This window comes from Octopus bimaculoides, chromosome 3 (genome assembly GCF_001194135.2).
Source record: "Octopus bimaculoides isolate UCB-OBI-ISO-001 chromosome 3, ASM119413v2, whole genome shotgun sequence".
Lineage (NCBI taxonomy): Eukaryota > Metazoa > Mollusca > Cephalopoda > Octopoda > Octopodidae > Octopus > Octopus bimaculoides.
In genome coordinates, this window is record NC_068983.1 from 84495367 (window position 1) to 84517146 (window position 21780).

Below are 21780 nucleotides of genomic sequence, written 5' to 3' on the forward strand. Positions count from 1 at the left end.
CAGCAGTTGTAAACAAATATGAAGGCATTATTTACATTATTTACATTTGACGGATATTTGTCCTCATCTTGTTTGTTTGGCGTAGTGGTTAAGAGCGCAGGCTACTAGCCCCAAGGTTCCGAGTTCGATTCACGGCAGCGACCTGATTAATAATAGTAATAATAATAATAATATAATAATAGTAACATCGTTAGAAATGAGAACCCAGGTTCGAAAATTCCCCAAGACACCTGACGAAGGCTGGAGGGTATATCAGCCGAAACGTTGTGTTGACAACAAACAAGATGAGGACAAATATCCGTCAAATGTAAATAATGTAAATAATGTAAATAATTCCTCATCTCTTAAATATAGAACTGTAAATATGAAGACATATACATGCACATACACATCTATTAATCAATCCACTCATCCATCCATTGTGTCAGTCAATCTGTCAATTGGACTTTGTTTTTAGTTTCTGTCTACCGTATTCACTCACAAGGCATTGATTGGCCTGGGGTTATTGTGTGACTAAATCTGAAACCATGTGATTGCAAAGTGAACTTCTCAACAAAGCACCAAACTTCTTAGTAATACAACAAAGTTCTTACCCCCCCCCCCAAACCCCCAAAACAAAACCAAAAAACCCCTACTTGTTTTTGTTTTTAAGGCAGGATTGTATTTAACGGTCAGATACTTCTGTTAATGCCAACCGTTACCTGTTTTTCAGGTAAGGTCCCTATCGCAAATGATGTCATAATTGAACTTAGCTCTCAGATCCTCTTAGGAGAAATCTAGCTGTGCTCTGTTGTGCCCACTTCTTCAAGGATACTTTAAGTTTGTATGTCACCAAATTGTTGCCCCTGAAGACTATCCTTCATTGGATTGAACAGATAGAAGTTAGAGGTCATCAGATCTGGGCTGTCCAGTGGATCGGGTGCCACTGCTCAATCCAGTGATTGCAGATTGCTTGATTTGTTGCCAAGTAATTATGTCAGTTTGATGTCTTTATTATTCTTATTGATAACACTTATTAATTTTGAAATATAAAAAAAGAAAAGGATAGTTTTTATTTTTACATTTAATTTTATTTTTTGTATTGCAGATGTTGTGCCCACTGTAGTAAAGCAGCTGAAGAAGAGCATGTAACTGGAGACAATTGTTGTTTATGTAATTTAGCTGCAGTGAAAAAGTTCATTGAATTCACTGATGCTGAAATCATTCATGTTTCTTTCCGTGATGAGGTAAATAAGGATGAGCTTAATATTTCCTGAATGATTTAACATCTCTTGAACATTCTACCTCTGAATCTTTATTAAAACAGTATTCTTTTCTACTCTAAGCACAAGGCCTGAAATTTTTGGGGAGGGGGCTAGTCGATTAGATCAACCCCAGTATGCAACTGGTACTTAATTCATCAACCCTGAAAGCATGAAAGGCAAAGTTGACCTCAGCGGAATTTGAACTCAGAATACAAAGACAGACGAAATACCACTAAGCATTTCGCCCAGCATGCTAACGCTTCTGCCAGCTCACCACCTTTTTATTAAAACAATATTACCACTTAGAAAGTGGTGAGCTGGCAGAATTGTTAGCATGCTGAACAAAATGCTTAGTGGTATTTTGTCTGTCTTTACATTCTGTGTTCAAATTCTGTCAAGTTCAACTTTGCCTTTCATCCTATCAGGGTTGATAAAATAAGTACCAGTTGAGCACTGGGGTCAATGTAGTTGACTACCCCATCCCCTGAACTTGCTGGCCTTGTGCTAAAATTTGAAACCAATATTATTACTTAGTGCTCTGTTCTATAGTTTACAATGTAATTTCTTTGGCATTTTTCTATAACTACTGCTTTTCTTAAATTTCAGTGATCTCTTTTTCAGAAAGGTAGTAGAAAGAGATTTTTCAATTTGACATCCTTTATTGAAATGATAGAGAAATTGACACATGTCTCTTCTATTTTTTAGCCTGCTGATTAGTTGCTATATTAGAAAATTTAAATAAAACTAAAGACATTGGTTTACCTATCACCCATGAATTCAGACATGTCTGAATTCTATAGCATGGAGTTTGTAAGATTTACAATAACTAGTTAGAGTTCTAAAAGTTTAAAATTTTTAACTAGTTCAGAGACATAGAGCTTACAATTGTGAGCTATTACTTGGAATTTACAATCATTACTTCATCCTCCAAAAAGTGCAATTTTTAATTAGTAATTCATAGTAAATAAGCCAGTTAGAGTACAATGTTATTATAGGCAGAAAATTTCAGGTTAACCAATTCAACATTGAAAAATTAACCACCAGGAGATGTGCAAACTGAACATCAGAGAATATTGAAGTGTTAGGTGGCTATAAGGAACAATTTTCATCATTCTGCATTCAAGCATGGTACTACACTAGACATTTCAGGTTATAGTGTGTGAAAAATATTTATCTGGATTATATTTTCATCTTTTATGATTATGAAAAAAGAAAATATGATTAGGAAAGCAGGAAATCATTTGAAGACAACAGGCTCACTATGTAAATGAATGGCATGGTTCTTCTTATGATTAATGTAATACATTTTCATTTGGTTGTATCTATAAGAAAAACTGACTATGGTCATACAGTAATGTATGACAACTTCATGATTGTCTCTTTCAATGTGTGACATTGTGATACTGTATGGCAAATTTTGGAATGTATATACTCATATTTCTTTGATGAGGGTGGAGATGCAGTTATAGGGAATTCTGATTGCTATGCATTCATGTTGTAAAATTTCCTTTTTCTTGAATTAAATATGGCATTAGAGTAAGAGCTTCCATGTGCATGTTTCAAAATGTTTGCAGATAATGTCATTTCCTGGTGTAGTGCCATGTCAAGCCTTGCCAGATTGCTTGACATTTATGTTTGTCAAATAGCTGTGCACACTGGGTGACCTGAAAGTTGTTATTTATCAGAAAATTGTGGCAGTACCTCAAGACATGCAGTGATGTATAATGTATACTGGATAAACTTAAAGTTGATGGTTGTTAGGGAACTATAGCAGTACTTCAAGATATGACATGATGTGACATGATGTGCCAGTGGCACGTGAAAAGACATTCGAGCAAGATCGTTGCCAGAGCCAATGGGCTGGCCCCTATGCAGATGACATGTAAAATATACCATTTCGAGCATGGCCGTTGATCGTTACCAATGTCGCCTCCTTGGCACTTGTGCCAGTGGCATGTGAAAAGACATTTGAGCAAGATCGTTGCCAGTGCCGATGGGCTGGCTCCTGTGCCGGTGGCATGTAAAACACACCATTTCGAGCGTGGCCATCGCCAGTTCTGCCTGACTGGCCCTCATGCCGGTGGCATGTAAAACACCCACTACACTCTCGGAGTGGTTGGCGTTAGGAAGGGCATCCAGCTGTAGAAACTCTGCCAAATCAGATTGGAGCCTGGTGTCGCCTCCTGGTCCACCAGTCCTCATTCAAATCGTCCAACCCATGCTAGCATGGAAAGCGGACGTTAAACGATGATGATGATGATGTGCAATGTACAACTTCAAGTATGTATATGAAACAGCAGGAAGTGTTATTTTCAAGACTTAATGAATGCTTACTTATGTATTAGTTATATGTTTATAAATGGCAACCATCATTTTCCATTATTCTGTACACTTAGATGATAAAAGTTGCTAATATCCTATATTTGTCAACATTGTATTCATTTAAAACTTTATGATTTTAAATGAAGACAATGTTTGACTAATATAAGATGGACTTCACGTGTGTGTGTGTGTGTGTGTGTGTGTGTGTGTGTGTGTGCATGTACCCCTCACCTCCCAGCAACTATCTGCTCCTATCTCCTCTCTGTTTTCCTCTTCTCCTTTTCTTCATTCCTAACAACCTCATACGATTCCCACTCCCAAATATTTGACCTCGTCCCTTCTTTCTCTTATTTCTCGACTGTATTATTTCTTCAAACATTTGTTTTTTCTATTCTGTTCTTCTGGCCTTACCACTCATTTCAACTCACATCTGTGGTGATTTAATTTGGGAATCCCAAATGACAATATAACCTTCATGTAATTAAGATATTCTGATGAATAACTTATCTGAGTACCCACTGTTAAGTAATTATTACATCAGAGGATTAGCTAGCTAAGAAATATATGTAGCCTGGATTTTACCTGTTCCACTCTCTCAATTTGAATTTTTGTTCACATTCAGAGCAACTCTAGTTGCAAACTGTGAGCTATACAGAAACTTTCAGCATATCAAATTTCCTTGTAACTTTGATATGAGAAAAAGCGTGTAACCCTCAATACTAATAAATTGTTATTTTTCTTGACTATACGCTGTCCACTTTTTGTTTTCTTCCACGGACTGCTTGAAGCTTACAAGCTTCACACACTTGGATTCCTGGATCTTACATTTATCTATTGATATATATATATATATATATATCTTCACACATAATATTTATTACTTTTGCTATTTTCAGATATTTCAACCTCCATTTTTTGTCTCAGTTGACCGTAAAAATGCTGCTGTGGTGATTGCTGTTAGAGGTACCTTGTCATTTCAGGTAAATATTAATTTATCTTTAATCTGGAATATACTAAATAACTTGACTTTCAGTTAATGTCAATAATTCATTAATGTCTTCTTTTCTCTGCATTCATTATGTGTTCACAATACAATGCTTTTCTTAAATGTGTAAGAACACCTTTTCTTTTAAATCTATTGACAATAGTTTCATAAATTGGTTTTTGTATCTCTATTTATTATTAGGTAATATAGGGACATGTGCTGTAACAGTGTGTCACTGCATCTACCATATGTTGGAGATCCCCTACTCATGGTGGATGATACCTTTGTATCAATTAGGTGACAACCTTCCAACCCATGGGTCTGCATGGGTAGTTTTTGCTGGTGAGGTTTTTATGAGATCGGAGTGCAAATCCTACTTCAGCCTCTTTTAGTTTTCTTTTAAGACATGCATATGAAACACTGGGTCTCTCCTTTGGCATACTGGTCCTCACACAGCATGCTGTGTGGAAATTGGAATGCCAAAGGAATTGTTGAAAATTCAATTTAATTGAATGAATCAAAGGTGCTGTGTGGTGGGACTGAACTTGAAACCACATGGTTGAGAAGCAAACTTCTTCACCACATGCAGCTAATCTTGTAAAGAGACCCTAGTTTTTAGGTTACAGAAATCTCCATAGAATTTCATTCTAAATTTTCCCAGTGTTCATGGTTAAAAGAAAATTGCTTGTTATCAGAAATTTATTGAACAATTCTCTGTCTTAAGTACTATCATAATAGTCTGATATTGTCTTGTAAATTATTGACACTCTGAAAAGGAAAATTACTTTTTGTAATTATCTTATAATATTTTGTTTCTGTAATATAGCTCCTTGTTGAATACTGAGTTTATAAAGAAATGACATTCAGATAACCAATATAGTTTATGAATGGGTATAATGATCATTAATATGGTTAACTGTTGTGAAATATAATTAATTACATTTTCTAATTATTGATGTAATCCTTCTAGAAGAATAATATTCAGTTTTTTTTTGTCAGATCTTGGGTTTACTTTTGTTAAGACATATCAAATATAATATTCTGAAAGTAACCTATATTTTGATTTCATTTTGCTCTTCACTGATGCTGAAATAGTTTAGCCTGAAGGACAACAAAACTTCTGAGATTCTTGACGAGTATCTTTTTCCTCATTGATGGGGAGTATAATAATTTTGAAATGTTTTTCGAAGGTACAGCTGTTACCTCCAAACTAGGATATTGCTTCTCATCTGAAATTTCTTATGTATCTGTGCACTATACCTCCTCCCCACCACCAAATCACCACATCTCTGAACAGTCCTTCCTTTTTCCATCCTTTAAACTTTTGTCTTTTGTTGAATATTTTTTTCCTATCTCTTCAACAAAACTTTTCGCTCTTCTGAACTTGTTGAATTTAAGCCTATTGAATACATCTACCACATGATGTTTCCTATCCCATCAACCAGTACCATATAAATGAACTTCTACTTAGTTGCTTGGTCTACTAGAGTCTCCTTCAAACCATTCCACATTGTTTGAAAAATAAGTAAGAATTTATCAGATGATACAACTTAAGAAAAAAAATATTGTTACTACTGGAATACTGGTTGAATGATACAGATCACACTTAGCTCATCATCATCATCGTCATCATTTAACATCAGCTTTTCAGGCTGGCATGGATTAGATAGTTCAACAAGAACTGATGAGCTAGAAGACTGTGCCAAGCTCCAATGCCTGCTTTTGCATGGTTTCTACAGCTAGTTACCTTCCCTAATGTCAACCACTTTACAGAGTGTACTAGGTGCTTTTTTCCTGACACTAGCACTAGTAAAGTCACCTAGTAATTTGGAAGACAAAACCCTTCAACTGAGTAGGAGTATAGTATGTCATAATTTGCTTGATCAAGTTTGACCTGGATCTAAACAACCGGAAATAATACTACATTAAGCAGTTTGTCCAATCTTTCTTTCCTAGATCTATATTACTTGAGCTTCCTTCATGATCATATTTTATTTTCAGTAACTAACTTTTAAGACTCTAAACTAAACATTGACTACATTAATCTGATCTATTCAGCGGCCTAATAGTTAGGATGTTGGGATCATGATTGTCAGTGGACGATGAATGCAGAAGATTTGTAAAGACATGAATGAAATGTGTCAGTGTGTAATGTTAGTATGCATGAAATGGCAGAGTACAAATGAACTAAGAGACAAGGGATATAAGAGGAATCAGTTGAAGTGTATTAGAGAGGAGTATGTGCTGTTATGTGTATGAAAGATGATTGCTGTGTAAAGAAATACAGGGCACTCAAAGTAGATAGAGTCTGTGGAAGAGGGACTAAGGAAGGCATGGGATGAAATGGTGAAGACTGATCTCAGGATTTTGAATCTCACACAGGAGATGATAAAAGGATTGTAATGATTAGTGACATTCAGTGCTGCAAAAGATCATTATAAATGGAATTATGGCAAAATTGAATGCTAAAAATGGTGGTAGCAATGGTGGCAGGGTATACATATCTGTGTTTGGGCATTTCACCCAATATGTCTCTGCTAAGTTTGAATCTACTGCCACCCATGCATTCTTGTCATCTTCTCACCACACACTCACTCTTTGTTAGCTGTTTATTCTAACGATGGCAATGGATTTCTCCTATTTGTTTGACCATACTGCCCATATGGTTAAGTATGGCATTGTATCTGTCTGACCTTTTCATTTCTGACAATTATCCTCTTTCCCTTTCACTGTATTTTTCCACCTATGTCATGAGGAATGGTTTTGAACCTATTCTTGTTCAGCTCACTGCCATCCTTAACATTCTACCACTCTTATTCATCATAGGCCTATATACCTGGATTGTACTGGATCTTATTGTATCTCATATACTCTGCTATCGCCTTTTGTGCATTACCAGTCATCACTTCCTTCCCCTGGGTCCTCTTTTACCATTACCCACATCTGTTACTATCCCACACTGTCTCTCCTCCTCTACCATCCTCCCATTTCAGTCACTCTCTTTCTACTATCATACTCTTGCTCTCTTCTTCCACTCATCCTGTTTCGTCTGTCTTTGCAGTCTGCTATTCATCCTCTTGTTTATGTTGTCTTGAGTGAGTGGACAGACTGTAGAGTAGTGAGGAATCTTTAGTCTTATAGGATATAAGGCAAACTCACTGGTGTTGTCAAAGCCTATAAGAGTGGAGTGTATTGTTTGTAAAATATAACATGTCTTGACTGGCACAACAATGCAGAGTGGACTATAATAACTGTTATAATTTAATTATCCATAGTCTGGTATAATAATAATATTTTGGAATACAAAAATTCCTTCTTCAGATATCACTAGGAATTGATCGAGTCACTGCTATAATCGGTTTTCCAACGGTTACTGAAATTTTTTTTCTAGAAGCATCTCTGCAGTGGTCTCACAAAGCTCCTTTTGGAATTCTTCATGAGAAGTGCGCGAGGGTGGTCATGTCTCAAGCTTGTGTGTTGACAAATCTGCAGCACTGCTTCTAAGTTATGTATTATATGTGCAGTTTAAAACACAGTAACCGTTGGAAAACTGATTATAGCAGTGACTCGATCAATTCCTAGCAATATCTGAAGAAGGAATTTTTGTATTCTGAAATATTTTTATATCAGACTATGGATAATTAAATTATAACAGTCATTATAGTCCACTCTGCATTGTTGTGCCATTCAAAACATGTTATATTTTACCTATAAGAGTGGTTTTGAATCAGTACATTCAATCTGGGACCTGTAACTGTCTGTTCCTCATAAAGAAAAAAAAGAAGACTCTCATTCCCTTTGAATTTTGAGAGGACCCCCACCTCATGGGGCCCAAAAGCAGTCTTGTTCCACTTTACTAAATTTCTATTAAAGGCCCTGAGTGTTGTTGCCATGGTAAAATGTCAGTGTATTATATAAAGTGACTAGCAAATGAGTGGCAATAATATTGTTAAGTAGAGACTTTAGTCTTGATGATGACATAACATTTTCTTTAGTACTAGTATCATGATAGAATGCATACTGTATACTTTGTGAAGGGGTTGATGTTAGGAAGGGCATCAAGCTGGTGAAACCAAGCTGAAAATAGAAAGTGATTGTAAAATGATGATGATACGTTTTGTGTGAAAGAATAATTGTTATTCTTGCGAAATTGTACTTATTGATTAATTAATCAAATTAACCAATACTATTAGATTGAGTAAAAAGTAAGCAATGCTTTGAATCATGAGGAATTTGTACCGGATTTTTGCAGACTTTTGAATTTTTTTAAAACATTTTAAAACTGACATAGACTTGCCCAAATGCATCAGTACATTAACATTGATATTTTTTCACTGTTGTTACAATCATCTGAAATGGAATTGTCAAAGTGCGATATTTGAGCTATTCAACTTCAAAAAAAGATGTAAAGTAGCTGAAACTGCTTATGATATCAATGAAACATTTGGTGAGGAAATGACCAGTGAGTGGTCAGCTCGAACATGGTTTAAACGATTTCACAGTGGAGACCTGAGCCTTGAAGATCATGAGCGTAGTGGATGCCCATCTGTCATCGATGATGGTCAATTAAAGACCATCATTGAGAAAGATTCACTTAAAGCCACCCGAGAACTGGCAGAACTTCAAGTTAGCCAGAAAACTGCCTGCAACTGTTTGTATGCAATCAGAAAATCGAAAAATCTTGACAAATGGGTACCACACGATTTGAACGAAAATCAGAAAATGTGCAGATATGAAATTTGCTTGTCGTTTCTTCTCCATAACCAGACTGATCCATCTCTTGGCCATATTGTAACTTGTGATGAAAAGTGGATTCTGTACAATAATAAAAAATGTTCTTTGCAGTGGCTGGATCAAAATGAAGCACCAAAAACCTTCCCTAAACCAGAGTTCTTCAAAAAGAAGGTTATGGTGATTGTTTGGTGTTGTACTGCTGGACTCATCCACTATAACTTCTTAAAACATGGAAAAACCATTACTGCAGAAACATATTACCATGAAATTGCCAAAATGGACAAAAACTGCTACTCCTCCATTCCAGACTGGTCTCCTGAACAGGGTCTGTCATTCTTCATGACAATGCTTGACCACACGTTTCACTAATGACACTCCAGAAGTTGAGGGAACTTGGCTACGAAGTTCTTCCCCACTCAGCTTATTCCCCAGACCTTTCTCCTACCGACTACCACTTTTTCAAACACCTTGATGGTTTCCTGCAAGAGAAGGGGTTCAAAAATCAAACCAATGCTGAAAGTGTGTTCAAAGAGTTCACCAACTCCAGATTTTTATGTTACTGGAATAAACAAACTTGTAACTCATTGGCAAAAATGTGTTGATTGTAATGGTACTTACTTTGATGAATAAAATTTCCACATTGTTGAAATATATTGTGATGAATTTCATGTTTCAAAACGTTTACTTTTTACTCAGCCTGATAGATGTCTTTAATAAAATCAGTTATTTTTACATGTATATATGTGTGCACATGCATGCATGTATAACTAATTTCCAATATTTTTTAAAAAGCAAAAATCATTCAATGTTTGTTTATAAGCTTTTTGTTCAAAATGTTTCATTTGAATGCAATGTTATGGTGAAGAAGAAACTAGTCATATATTAGATGATAAAATGTTTTGATAAATGATTGAGAACAGATAGATGAGTAAAATGGTAATTTAACTGTTCAATGAAGATTTAATGTTAGCATGTCTCTTGACATTTTAGACAACATTGCTCTTCAAAACTTTGTCATGTTAATTGTTCTGAAAACTAAATGTCACATCAACAAACATTTTAAAAGTTATTTCCTACACTTATGTTAATTCACTTGACATTTTACAATATGTATTGTATATTATTTTGTTGATATCTTCTAACTATTGTTACTATGTCATCAAAATATTAACACTACATTTAAATATTTATTTGGAAAATAGCTTTGAAAATCTGAGTCAAAGTTCAATAATTTTTGAAATTGTGAACTCCATTGTAGATAATTCAATATTGAAATTAATTTTTTTTCATGTATGTCAGTGATCTAAATTCATGATGATGATGAAAGCTTTTAAGTTCAGTTTTTCCTCATTTGCATCAGTTAGAAAGGTTTTTCAAAATGATCACTGTTCAGTTGCTATTGTTCTTAACTGTTCTTTCTGTTAACCCATTTGTTACTATATTCCTATTGAAACAGACTGCCTTTGTTTCAATTATTTTTGATAATAACGAAGAATTTGCTAAAATAACTTTGTCATTATTATGCTGATGTTTGGAACATGAATTAACATGAGATTTTGCTGGAAGGTTTTAATTTCGATCACTTTAAAACATGAAGTTTGTATTATAGAATCATAGATGGCTTCAAGTGGGTTGGTATCAAAAGGGTTCACTCCAGTTTCCATATTTCACTTCTCCAGCTTACTTTTATGTTTTTTTATGTTGCTTGTTTTATGTGCTGTTTCACTTTTGAGATATTCATTGCACTCTAGACATATTCATCACAATCAGCCTTTATACTCATCATTTTAGATCAATAATAAGACACTCTCAGTTGCCTTGAGTGTAATATTGCATCAGTTCTTTTGAATTTTTTTTAAAGAAATGAAAACACTGAAGGGAGTTATATTAAATTGGGCTATCAAATCTACTAGTATTTCATTTAATATTTTGGCAATACATTCAATTCTGTGTCTCATTTCATCTAGCTATATCAAATAATATTATATACAATAAATAAGTAGTGATCATTTTGGATTTTGAGGGAAAAAATATGCAATAGTGTATATGTATGAATTTTTATACATAGTGAAATTTAGAGAGCATGGTGATTTAACTTACTGAAACTAGCAATGAGACTCCCATCTAGGTCTATATGTTCATTCTAAATTATAGCCTTGCTAGTGCTCAAGAGTAAGATTAAAATTACTTCCCTAAATGTCTGAGATGAGTTTTGTTAATCGGATTATAATTTTTCAGATTACTAAGCCTTGATTTTAGAGATAAATTTCTAAAAAATATTTACATCATATCTACACTCCTTTTTGATCAATTTGTTTTCTGATCTTCATCAGGTGTTTTACTCCTTTAAGTGAGCAAAGTACCAGACTGAATTTAAACAGGAACCTTTATTTCTAAACTACATACATCAGTGACCTAGTGGATAAGTATATCATTTTTGATGTAGAAAAACAGGTTCTTCAGTCAGAGTTAGTTTGTCACTATGTACACATGCAAGAATAAGATCACCAAACTGATCAGAACATTGTGTAGATCGTCATCGTTTAATGTTTGCGTTCCATGCTGGCATAGGTTGGGCAGTTTGACATGGAGCTGGCCAGACTCCAATTGTCTGTTGTTGCATGGTTTCTATGGCTGGATGCCCTTCCTAATTCCAACCACTTTACAGAGTGTGCTGGGTGCTTTTTACGTGCCACCAGCACAGGTGCATTTACACAGCACTAGCATGGGTGCATTTATGCAGCACCGGCATAGGTGTGGTTATGCAGCACCAGTACAGGTACTTTTTATGTGGCACAAGCTCCTGAAAGGACAAGCCTGTATGCGTGGAAGATAGCAATTTTACTTAGTTTGATGCATCTTATCAAGTAGAGCAAATTGTCACATCTCCCGATCTTTTGTCATTTCCTCAGTGAGGTCCAGGGTTTGAAGATCCTCCATGCCTTCCTGGGTCTACCCCTTCTACAGGTACCTTGCACAATTAGAGCTCAGTACTTCTTTATGCAGCTGTTCTCATCCATATGCATCACAAGACTAAACCAGAACAGTCCTCTCTCTTGCACACAACATCTGATACCTCTTATACCCAGTTTTCCTCTTAAATCATTTACACTCTGTTGTGTATGCATAGGCATTACCCATCCAGTAGAGCATGCTAGCTTAATTTCTTTCAAGCCTATGCAAGTCCTCTGTAGTCAAAGCCTATGTTTCACTGGTATGTAACATAGCATCATGCAATTTGCTTTTCATTCTGAGGGAGAGGCCCTTAGTTACCAACAAAGGTAGAAACTCTCTGAACTTCACCCAGCCTGTTCTTATTCGAGAAACTACACTTTCAGAACTTCATCCACCACTACTAACTTGATCTCTTAGGTAACAGAAGCTATCTACCACTTCTAACGACCCCCTTGAGCATTTAAGGGAGTCTATTGCCGGCACATTTTTAGTGTTTATTGTCCCTGCACATTTGCTGAGTTTAATATTCCAAAAAAGTATAATCTAAATACTTTCTTACATGTATTTTGAATCTCTTTGTTTCCTTCAGAGGATATTCATAAATTCATCAGCCATCAGGCAAGTAATTGATTTGATGATAATTTCCCAAAACAGAACTGACCAATGATAAATGTTCAAACAGAAGTTAGATTTGTTATTGATGATGCTGTGTAATTCCAAGTTGTTTTTATTTGAGCAAACCTATGGTACATAAACAGTTGGTTGAACAATTGTGTAGTTCACTGATAAATAGCTTTGGATATATCATCCCTCCATAATAAGGTAAAGTTTGAGGGAGATTTGGCTAATGACTGCTTATAAACTTTCTTGTTGGCTCAGATGAGATTGGTGTGAAATATGGAACTGGAGATATATTATATTCTAACCATTTTTTATTTAAGAATGAGCATTAGAAAAGGGATATAATTCAGGAGGTTGACTATGTAGTTAATGAAATTTAACTAAATGTCATGGTAGTTATTATTAAGAACTAATTAAGACCGAGCCTCTGAGTTACTGAATAAAATAACCAAAAATAAGGAAAGAATGACAGAAGGTCCTATCAACCCATGTAACATATAAAAGTGACAATAATTTAAATCCAGTATTGATAATTCTTTCAATCCATTTAATATATAAAAGTGACAATAATTTAAATCCAGTATTGATAATTCTATCAATCCATTTAACATATAAAAGTGACAATAATTTAAATCTAGTATCAGTACAGACTTAAGAGTACAAACTTAAAATTATGATATGAAATATTTAATCCCTTTTTTGTCTGAAATGAGGTTACAATTGGTAACAACTGAATGTCTTCTCTTATTCTTGTAATTTTATGTTGATCTCTTTTTAATTTGTCGTTTAGTTATGTCACAATATTCACTACATGACACTCTATTCATTTGAATTCATTTTGGAAATAGTCCATATTCACTTGCATGTTACATTTATTGAATGTTGTTGTCTCCTCTCTAGGATGCACTTACTGATTTAACAGCAAATACTGAAAAGATGTTTGAGACAGGAGATCCTGAGTTTTCCTGTCACAAAGGTATCTTGCAAGCAGCACGTTACATTCGTGATGAACTTGAATTTCATTCTCTCATAGAAAGAGGCTTTCAGAAAACAGGTGTAAGTTTCTTCTCATTATGTTTTTTTTTTTTACCTGCAAATATATATGTTTGTGCTTAGTTTGGTATTTTACTGATCAGGGATTATGGGCCATGTATATTGTCTTATCACTTTCATTTCTGCTAGTAGCACACAATCTATTGTTTTATCACATATTTGCATATATGTATGGCATATCCTTTGTATAGACATATATACAGAAATACATTTACTTTCCCTTTTTTTTTTACAAGAAGAAGAGAAAATATTGCATTAAGTCAAGGATTAAAGTCTAAAGAAGAAAAATTCATATTTTTCTTAAAAGTTTATTTACTACAGCCTTTCCGCCATCTTCAGATGTGTTTCTGAATGTTGCCGATGTTAATGTAACTTTGTGAGTAATCTCCCTTAACTTAATAAGGAATTTCTACTTCCACTAATATTTGGTTCATTGGAGCAATATTTTAACTGCTTCATAGTTTGAGATAGAAGATAAAACTATGATAAATGTTCAATGTCATATAGATACATTAGAATATAACTAATATTAATTTGTGATTTATTTGCTATTTGTTTCAGAACCAGAAGATTGTTGTCACTGGACATAGCTTAGGAGCTGGTACAGCTGCCATTCTTGCTATTCTCTTGAAAGAAAAATATAACGATGTCTACTGCTTTGCTTATGCTCCACCTGGTGGCCTTTTGTGGTTTGTATTGAAATATTCTTTACATTCCTTATTATTTTTTTTCCTACACATTTCTTTTTTTTTTGTAAAGTATTTAAAATAATTTTCATGAAGACACTTATTGAAATGAAGACAAGTGAGGATCTGTTTTGATATTAGAAAATATTCTCAGCTAATGATATGGGGTAACTGAGTTAATGTAATTAATATGCAGTTTGAAATGTTAAGGGTTAATTGTCAGGAACCAAATATGGTGAGTTTTAGAAAGTGCAGTTAGTGGAAGGCAGATATTGGATAACCTATTAAGTATGATGGAGGAGGTATTGAAAGGACAAGACACTGTGGGAATTATGAGAAGGGAAAGTATGTCTGTCAAGTATGTCTATCAAATAAGGTAGATATACTTTTCTAGATGTGAACAGTATTCTTGTATAGGAGGTATTTCTAATATGTAAGTAAGGTTCACAGCTTTCAAGGCTGAAGCATTTTCTATTTTAGAAAAGCCACAGGGATGCTCATGCCTTCACTAGTCATATGTTCAAATGTTCAGAATAATGTTAGATATGGCTAGGTGGGCTGTTCAAAGTTCACAATTGTATTACATGAGTATGATGTCTATTGGCATTATGGTGATTCTCTTTCATTTTGGCCAAATTATTGGAAGTGTTTTTATATTGTTACAAAATATTGTGATATTTTATATTGTTTTCATATTATTACAAAATATTGTATTATTACAAAATATTCTTGTCTTAGTTGGTGACTAAGTTGCTCAAGTAAGCCATTGAAATAAATGAAGAACAATTAATGCATGTGAGGAAATGTATTTAAAATATATTGTGGATTCCATTCCAAAACCGAATGAATATTTTTCTCCATTTTAAGAGAGTATTTAAAGGAGATTAGATTGCTATTTCTGGAAAGGTAAGCAATAGCATAGCTATAACAGGCTGAAAAGTCTATATTTAATTGTAGAATATGCCAGGGTTCCGTTTACATAAGTTGTATATATTTATTTCGTTAGCCCATCCATTTATCAGCAGAATATTTATGATAGTTTAGTAGAAAGTGGGTTATACATCTTTAGATTGTATACCTGACTTTCTACTAAAAAATTAAAGAAATTGACGGAACGCTGAACTCCAGACTAAACAACTTAAACAACATTTATTTACTTGGTAAAACATACATATCTTTAGTTATACATCTTTAGAGGTGAGAATAACGAGCCGTCGAGTATAAGACCGAAAGATGTAGGGACAGCTTTTAAACACACGTCCATGCTCAATCGCTGGCCAGCGAGAAAGAGAATGAATTGAGCGGGAAACGCTTGCTTGTTTAATTTTACGCATGCGTAAGACTACGCATGCGCAGGCGTTACTACAATAGCTACTCTATTGCTTGACCTATGAGTTATTCCCCATAGTCAAATATTTACCCTTATTCACTAATTAATCTGTCAGCCTTACTATTAATTAGTTTAATAATTTACGGTTTATCTTAAGATATAATTTTCCTTGGTATTGCTGAATTAATTAGTCTGTTCTCTGAAAGGAGCATCAGTGTATTTGTTTTAATTCCAATATCTCATTTTATTCTTCAGTTGTGCAGCCAGTGACTACAGCCAAGAATTTACCTGCTCTGTTGTTCTAGGTGATGATCTTATTCCTAGATTGGGATTATGTAATATTGAAAAACTGAAGACTGATGTGGTGGCAGCTGTCAATGCATGTGATTTACCAAAGGTAACAAGGAGATACTCTTTTTCTTTAACTAATGATCTCTTGATAATCATTAAAGCAATAACAGAGAATTGGACAGTTTATGAATAACATTGTAGAATGTAGATATTTTAGAAATTAAAAAAAAACATTATTCTGAAATATTCTTTTCTTTATAAAGAATAAAAAGTTTAGAATGGTACAACAATGCACTATTGAACAAAAAATGGACTATATACTTGTTGTAATTTGGTTATCTATAGTCCAGCTAAGAAGATCAGAAGAAGGAATTGTAATTCCGAAATATCATCGGACTATAGATAATCAAATTACAACAGGTATATAGTCCATTTTTTGTTCTATAGTGCATTGTTGCACCATTCTAAACTTTTTATTCTTTACAAACAATACACAATGCTTCAAGCAAACTACAATACCCTCCCATTCTTTTCTTTAATTTATTCCTGTTGAGGGTGACTTTGTCTTTTCTTCGTCTAGAGTTGATAAAATAAGTACCAGTTAAGAAGTGAGATATATTTAATCAACTACTTCCACCATCACTAATTCTTTTGTCTCAATGTAAGAAATGAGTATTATCACCTTCATCCACTTTGTTCTAATATTGGCCTCTTTAAGGAACAAAATCCTCCCTTCACCTATAACAACAATTTTCATCTTGACTATGAGGTCTGCTACTTTCACTGGTGATGATGATATGGTAATGAATTGTGCTGTTTTGTGTAGTACCTTTCCAAAGTTTTGAGTTCAAATTCTGCTTTTCATCCTTCTCAGGTAAATTCCATGATCAAGTATTGGGATTGATTTTATATTCCTGTAAAGTATCCTAGAGCAGAATGGAATTATAATAAATGTATAGTGTAGTTAACCTTTATCAATGCATGTGTTGCAAATGTTGAAAGATGGGGTGCAAGTGAGCTGAGAGAGCAGCTGTATTGAAGGTATTATCTAACAATATGTTCTGGAGACACAGCTGTGCTAGTAAAAGACATCTGAGTGAATGGATGTTAAGTTCTGGGTGAAATAAGTGCCATGTGCTTTCCTGATTTTCATTCTATGGCAGAGGAAGCTCTAGAAAGATGTGGGAACAATGGTGAAGTCACTTCTCTTGGACAAGATGACAGTAGATTGATAAATAATAACAGTATGTTGTTGGACTGTCCAGTCCATAATAGCATGGGAAAATAGATATTGAAACAATATGATGTATGTTGAAGAATTAAGAATACTGTTGACTTCTTTTTCTTAATAGAATACTTGGTCATCACTTGATGTAAAACTGTCTGTAATTTAGGCACAACACCAGCTGTTTTGAGGCGAGAGAGTTAGTTGAAACTATCAATACCAGCACTTGACTGGTACTTTATTTTATTAACCTAGGAAGGATGGAAAGCTAAATTAGCCATGGTAGGATTTGAACTTGGAAGATAAAAGGCTGGAACAAATACTGCAAAGCATATTTCCTAACCCTCTAATAATTCTCCCATCTCTGTTGTGTTAATATTCTTTACAACCTTATGAAGGCAATATGATTGAGGTATCAGCATTACTATTGACTGTGATTCTGGCAGCAGTTACAAAAATTTGTAACATTGCACCTTTTTATATGTGTCAATAAACTTAATCTTATACTTCTTTCCTGGTGTACTTTTACATTGTGTACTTTCAACTATCATCTTAATATTTCTTCATCTGACAATACAGTACAATACCAGTACAGTTATCTCTCTTGTATTCATTAATTGAAAGCATTTGCACCATTAATTTTTGGATTCAGACGTCATATAGCCTGCTCTATTAACATAGAGTGTAATTTTGTTATCAGCAAGGACAGCATTTTCCTAAAAGTCTTGTATTTCATGATAAACTCTAACCATAATACTCTCATCACTACTGCCTCCAAGAGTTTTGTCACTTCAGTAACAAAACTCATCTACGATTTCTGCAAAACATCCAAATAGTCAGTGTTTGTTTTTATATTGTCTACATATTGTTTAGGTTATTGACGTAATTACTTACCATTTGAGATGATCCAACAAAAGAGACTTTATGCTGTCACATGTCCTGTTAATAGTAGACTATTACTTTTATTGTCTTAGAAAATGACAAAGCAAGTAGTATGGTTCTGGGTTCCCTGCATATAGGGAAAAAAATGTGGTTGTCATGGCTGGAACATCTTTGATCATAAGTTTTTTTTGATCAGGGATGGCCTAACAACAAACAGCAACTTCATTGAGGATTTAAAAGTTGTTTCACATACTAAACTTGTTTTTTTTTTTTATTAAAGTTCTTTGTGTTTCCTATACAATAGCTATGTCTGAAATAGATGTGAAATAGTAACATCTGAAATCATTTTAAGATTTTGGGTTACATTTCTTCATTTCAATGTATTAATGGTAGTGGTTGTTCAGTAACTCTAGCTCAATGTTCTTTTCTAAGATGGTAAGGTATGAGTTAAGGGATATCTGGCTGCTATTTTTAGCAGGACAAGCAACTACATAAAGGCTTTCTTGCTGGTTAATGGTTTTATTAATAACCTAAACAGTATGTGGACAATGAAAGGAAAGTAACCAATAGGTCTAGCTCTCTGGACACACTGATATAGAATGTTTGACATGTCAGTTTAGATTAAGCTTCATCTAATAGATGTTATAGTCATGGTCATCAATCTTAATAGTGTCTTTGCCGTTGTTGAGGCTTAGAACATATGGTTCCCATTTTTAATGACAGTAACAAGTTTGACAAAAAATGTAAATTTAGAACTGATTATAATGATATCCTGTGACTTGTAAGGGTAAAGACCCTCTCCAGTCATGAATGACCATGGGATTGCACTTAGAAAGTTACCCTCTGAGGCATAAGTTCAGGCAAGGTTGTTTACAGAAGACCAGCAGTCGCCCATGCATATCAGCTTCCTCTCTCCATGGCACCAATGTTATCCAAAGGAAAGGCAAAGGCTGATACAGCTTGGCACCAGTAACGTCGCAACTCATTTCTACAACTGAGTAAAGTGGAGCAACATGAAATAAAGTATCTTGCTCAATAACAACACACAGCCTGGTCCAGGAATCAAACTCACTATCTCATGATTGTGATCCTAATGCTCTAACTACTGAGCAACATGCCTTCAGGGCAAGCATTATTCTGTGATTGGGCACCACACAATATTTTGGTGTCCATTTTGGATGAAAATAAAATAAAATGGAAGTAAAACAAAATTGGCTAAATTTAATATAGCCAGCTCTTTTTGTTCATTTTGTTCCATGAAATGCATGGTGTTATAACATTTGTGGCAGCCATTTGTAATCGTATAAGGATGATCAAAACTGTCAAAAGTTAGCATACATCAGTAATTTGAGTATTTAGTGGCAGTGAGAAATTTAAATGCATTTTTAATAGTTTTTAGAAATTATTTTCTTTAGTAATTGCTTAATTATATTCATTGCATAACACTGAGAATAATGTAAAATAAAGTGTGCATTTTCTCATTCTGCTACAGTTTCCAGTATAATTCTGTAATAATTTTATTAAGCTACTGTTAAAACATTATAGTAACACCTAATATTTACATTTATCTTATTATTTTTCAGTATAAAATCTTCCTGAGTGGTTTCTGGAAAGTATTATGTGGCTTGAATATGAACCATCGTGAACAGGATTTCAATGTTGAGGAACCACAACATAATTTGGTAGATGCCAGTTCTAGCAGTTCATCTGGTCATTACGGTAGTATTGGAGATTCTGTCACACCAGAGAAACAACTTTATCCACCAGGACTTATTTTGCATATTGTTGAAGAGCAAAGTTCTACTGGGTAAGAAGATATTTTTGATTTCTTAATATTTATACACAGGCATGGCTGTGTGGTTAATATATGTCACCGGCATCATTGAGGTAAAGAAAAAATTTTCAATGACACCGCAAATAGCAATTAGTTTAATCATGTCATCTGTATTAATTAATGCAATTATATCATGTAAACACAGTGCTGTAATATCTGAGATGAGAACCAGAATCATAGTAGTTTGCATTGACAGGAATTTCTTAGTTTTTAAGCCTTCTCAAAGAATCATTCAACTACGGTAGTAGTTGAATAATATTCTTAAGGCCACAATTTACTCACACACAGCATCTTTCAGAGCTTTGTTGCAAATTCAGTTCTTAACCAAATTGAAAACTGTTAATGTTAAGTAATGCCTCCAGTCAAGTTTAGATCTAAATAACTTTTTTTTATTTTAAAAGCAAAATATATTTATCTTAGCTTAAATGATAGAAGAAAGCATGAAGAATTTCATAGTTTTGGTCCCATGCAACAAAAATTTGTACCAAAAAAGTTGTAAGGTAAAATATCATGAAAAAAATATAAGTAAGGCAAAAAATTGGATTTAAGTATAATTAACTTTTTATTTTAAAGACAAACTTTATTTTAATTAAGCATAAATGATAGACAATTTTCAATTAGGTAAAATCTTAAATTATCAATTAACATATTATTAATTAGCTTAATAGCATAGCCTGGAAAAAACATGGATTACATGGAAAAATGCAAGCAAGAGAAATAATATTCTTAAGATTATAAACATAGAAAAGTACAGGACAAGTTATTACACTTGGGAAAAGTTCAGGACAACATATTACATCTGGTAAAGTACAGAACAAGAAAATTTTTACTTTGTGTGGTAAGTAGCTTGCCTACCAGCCACATGGTTCCAAGTTCAGTCCCACTGTATGGTACCTTGGGCAAGTGTCTTCTACTATAGCCTCAGGCTGACCAAAGTCTTGTGAGTGGATTTGGCAGATGGAGACTGAAAGAAGCCCAACGTATATTTATATATATATATATAGATGTGTATGTTTGTGTGTTTGTCTCCCCTACCAGACAACTGATGTTGGTGTGTTTATGTCCCTGTAACTTAGTGGTTCAGCAAAAGAGAACGATAGAATAAGTACTAAGCTTACAAAGAATAAGTCCTGGGGTCAATTCATTCGACTAAAGGCAGTGCTCCAGCATGACCGCAGTCAAATGACTGAAACAAATAAAAAAAAACTTCATAATTGAAGAAGGTACCATCATTTTGTTAAAGTATTGACACATGAGAATACTTAAAACATGAGAGCTAGAAGTAGGCAAATTCATTATGTAAAAAATAGGCATTGGGTCAAGACTAAAAATATGAAGACTTGGCAATAACTTAGGCAACAACTCAAGCAAATATTATTGTGAATTTGTTGTTATAGGTAAATTTTACTGTAAAATATAACTCATTTTTGTATTATTCTGTTTATTGTACTAACTAATTATGTACTACTATTATATTTTATAACCTATTTTCAAATTTCTAATTATTAATTAATAATTAAAAAAAATAAATTTTTTAAAGTGCAAAAAATATTTTAAGTTATTTTCTATTTTTGCTAGAAGTAACAAATAATAACAAATAGAAGTAATAACTTGGAAT

The 21780-nt window shown here is 33.9% G+C and overlaps 1 protein-coding gene across 1 annotated transcript in view; it reads left to right on the forward strand.

Moving 5' to 3' along the window:
• The window catches only part of LOC106873000 (diacylglycerol lipase-beta), a 52706-nt gene that overhangs the window by 20166 nt on the left and 10760 nt on the right, over positions 1–21780 (forward strand). The window contains exons 6-11 of the mRNA XM_014920201.2: positions 1088–1226; positions 4463–4546; positions 13762–13917; positions 14476–14603; positions 16186–16327; positions 19912–20135. Of these exons, the coding sequence (XP_014775687.1) occupies positions 1088–1226; positions 4463–4546; positions 13762–13917; positions 14476–14603; positions 16186–16327; positions 19912–20135 (873 nt within the window). The remainder of the gene's footprint in view (positions 1–1087; positions 1227–4462; positions 4547–13761; positions 13918–14475; positions 14604–16185; positions 16328–19911; positions 20136–21780) is intronic.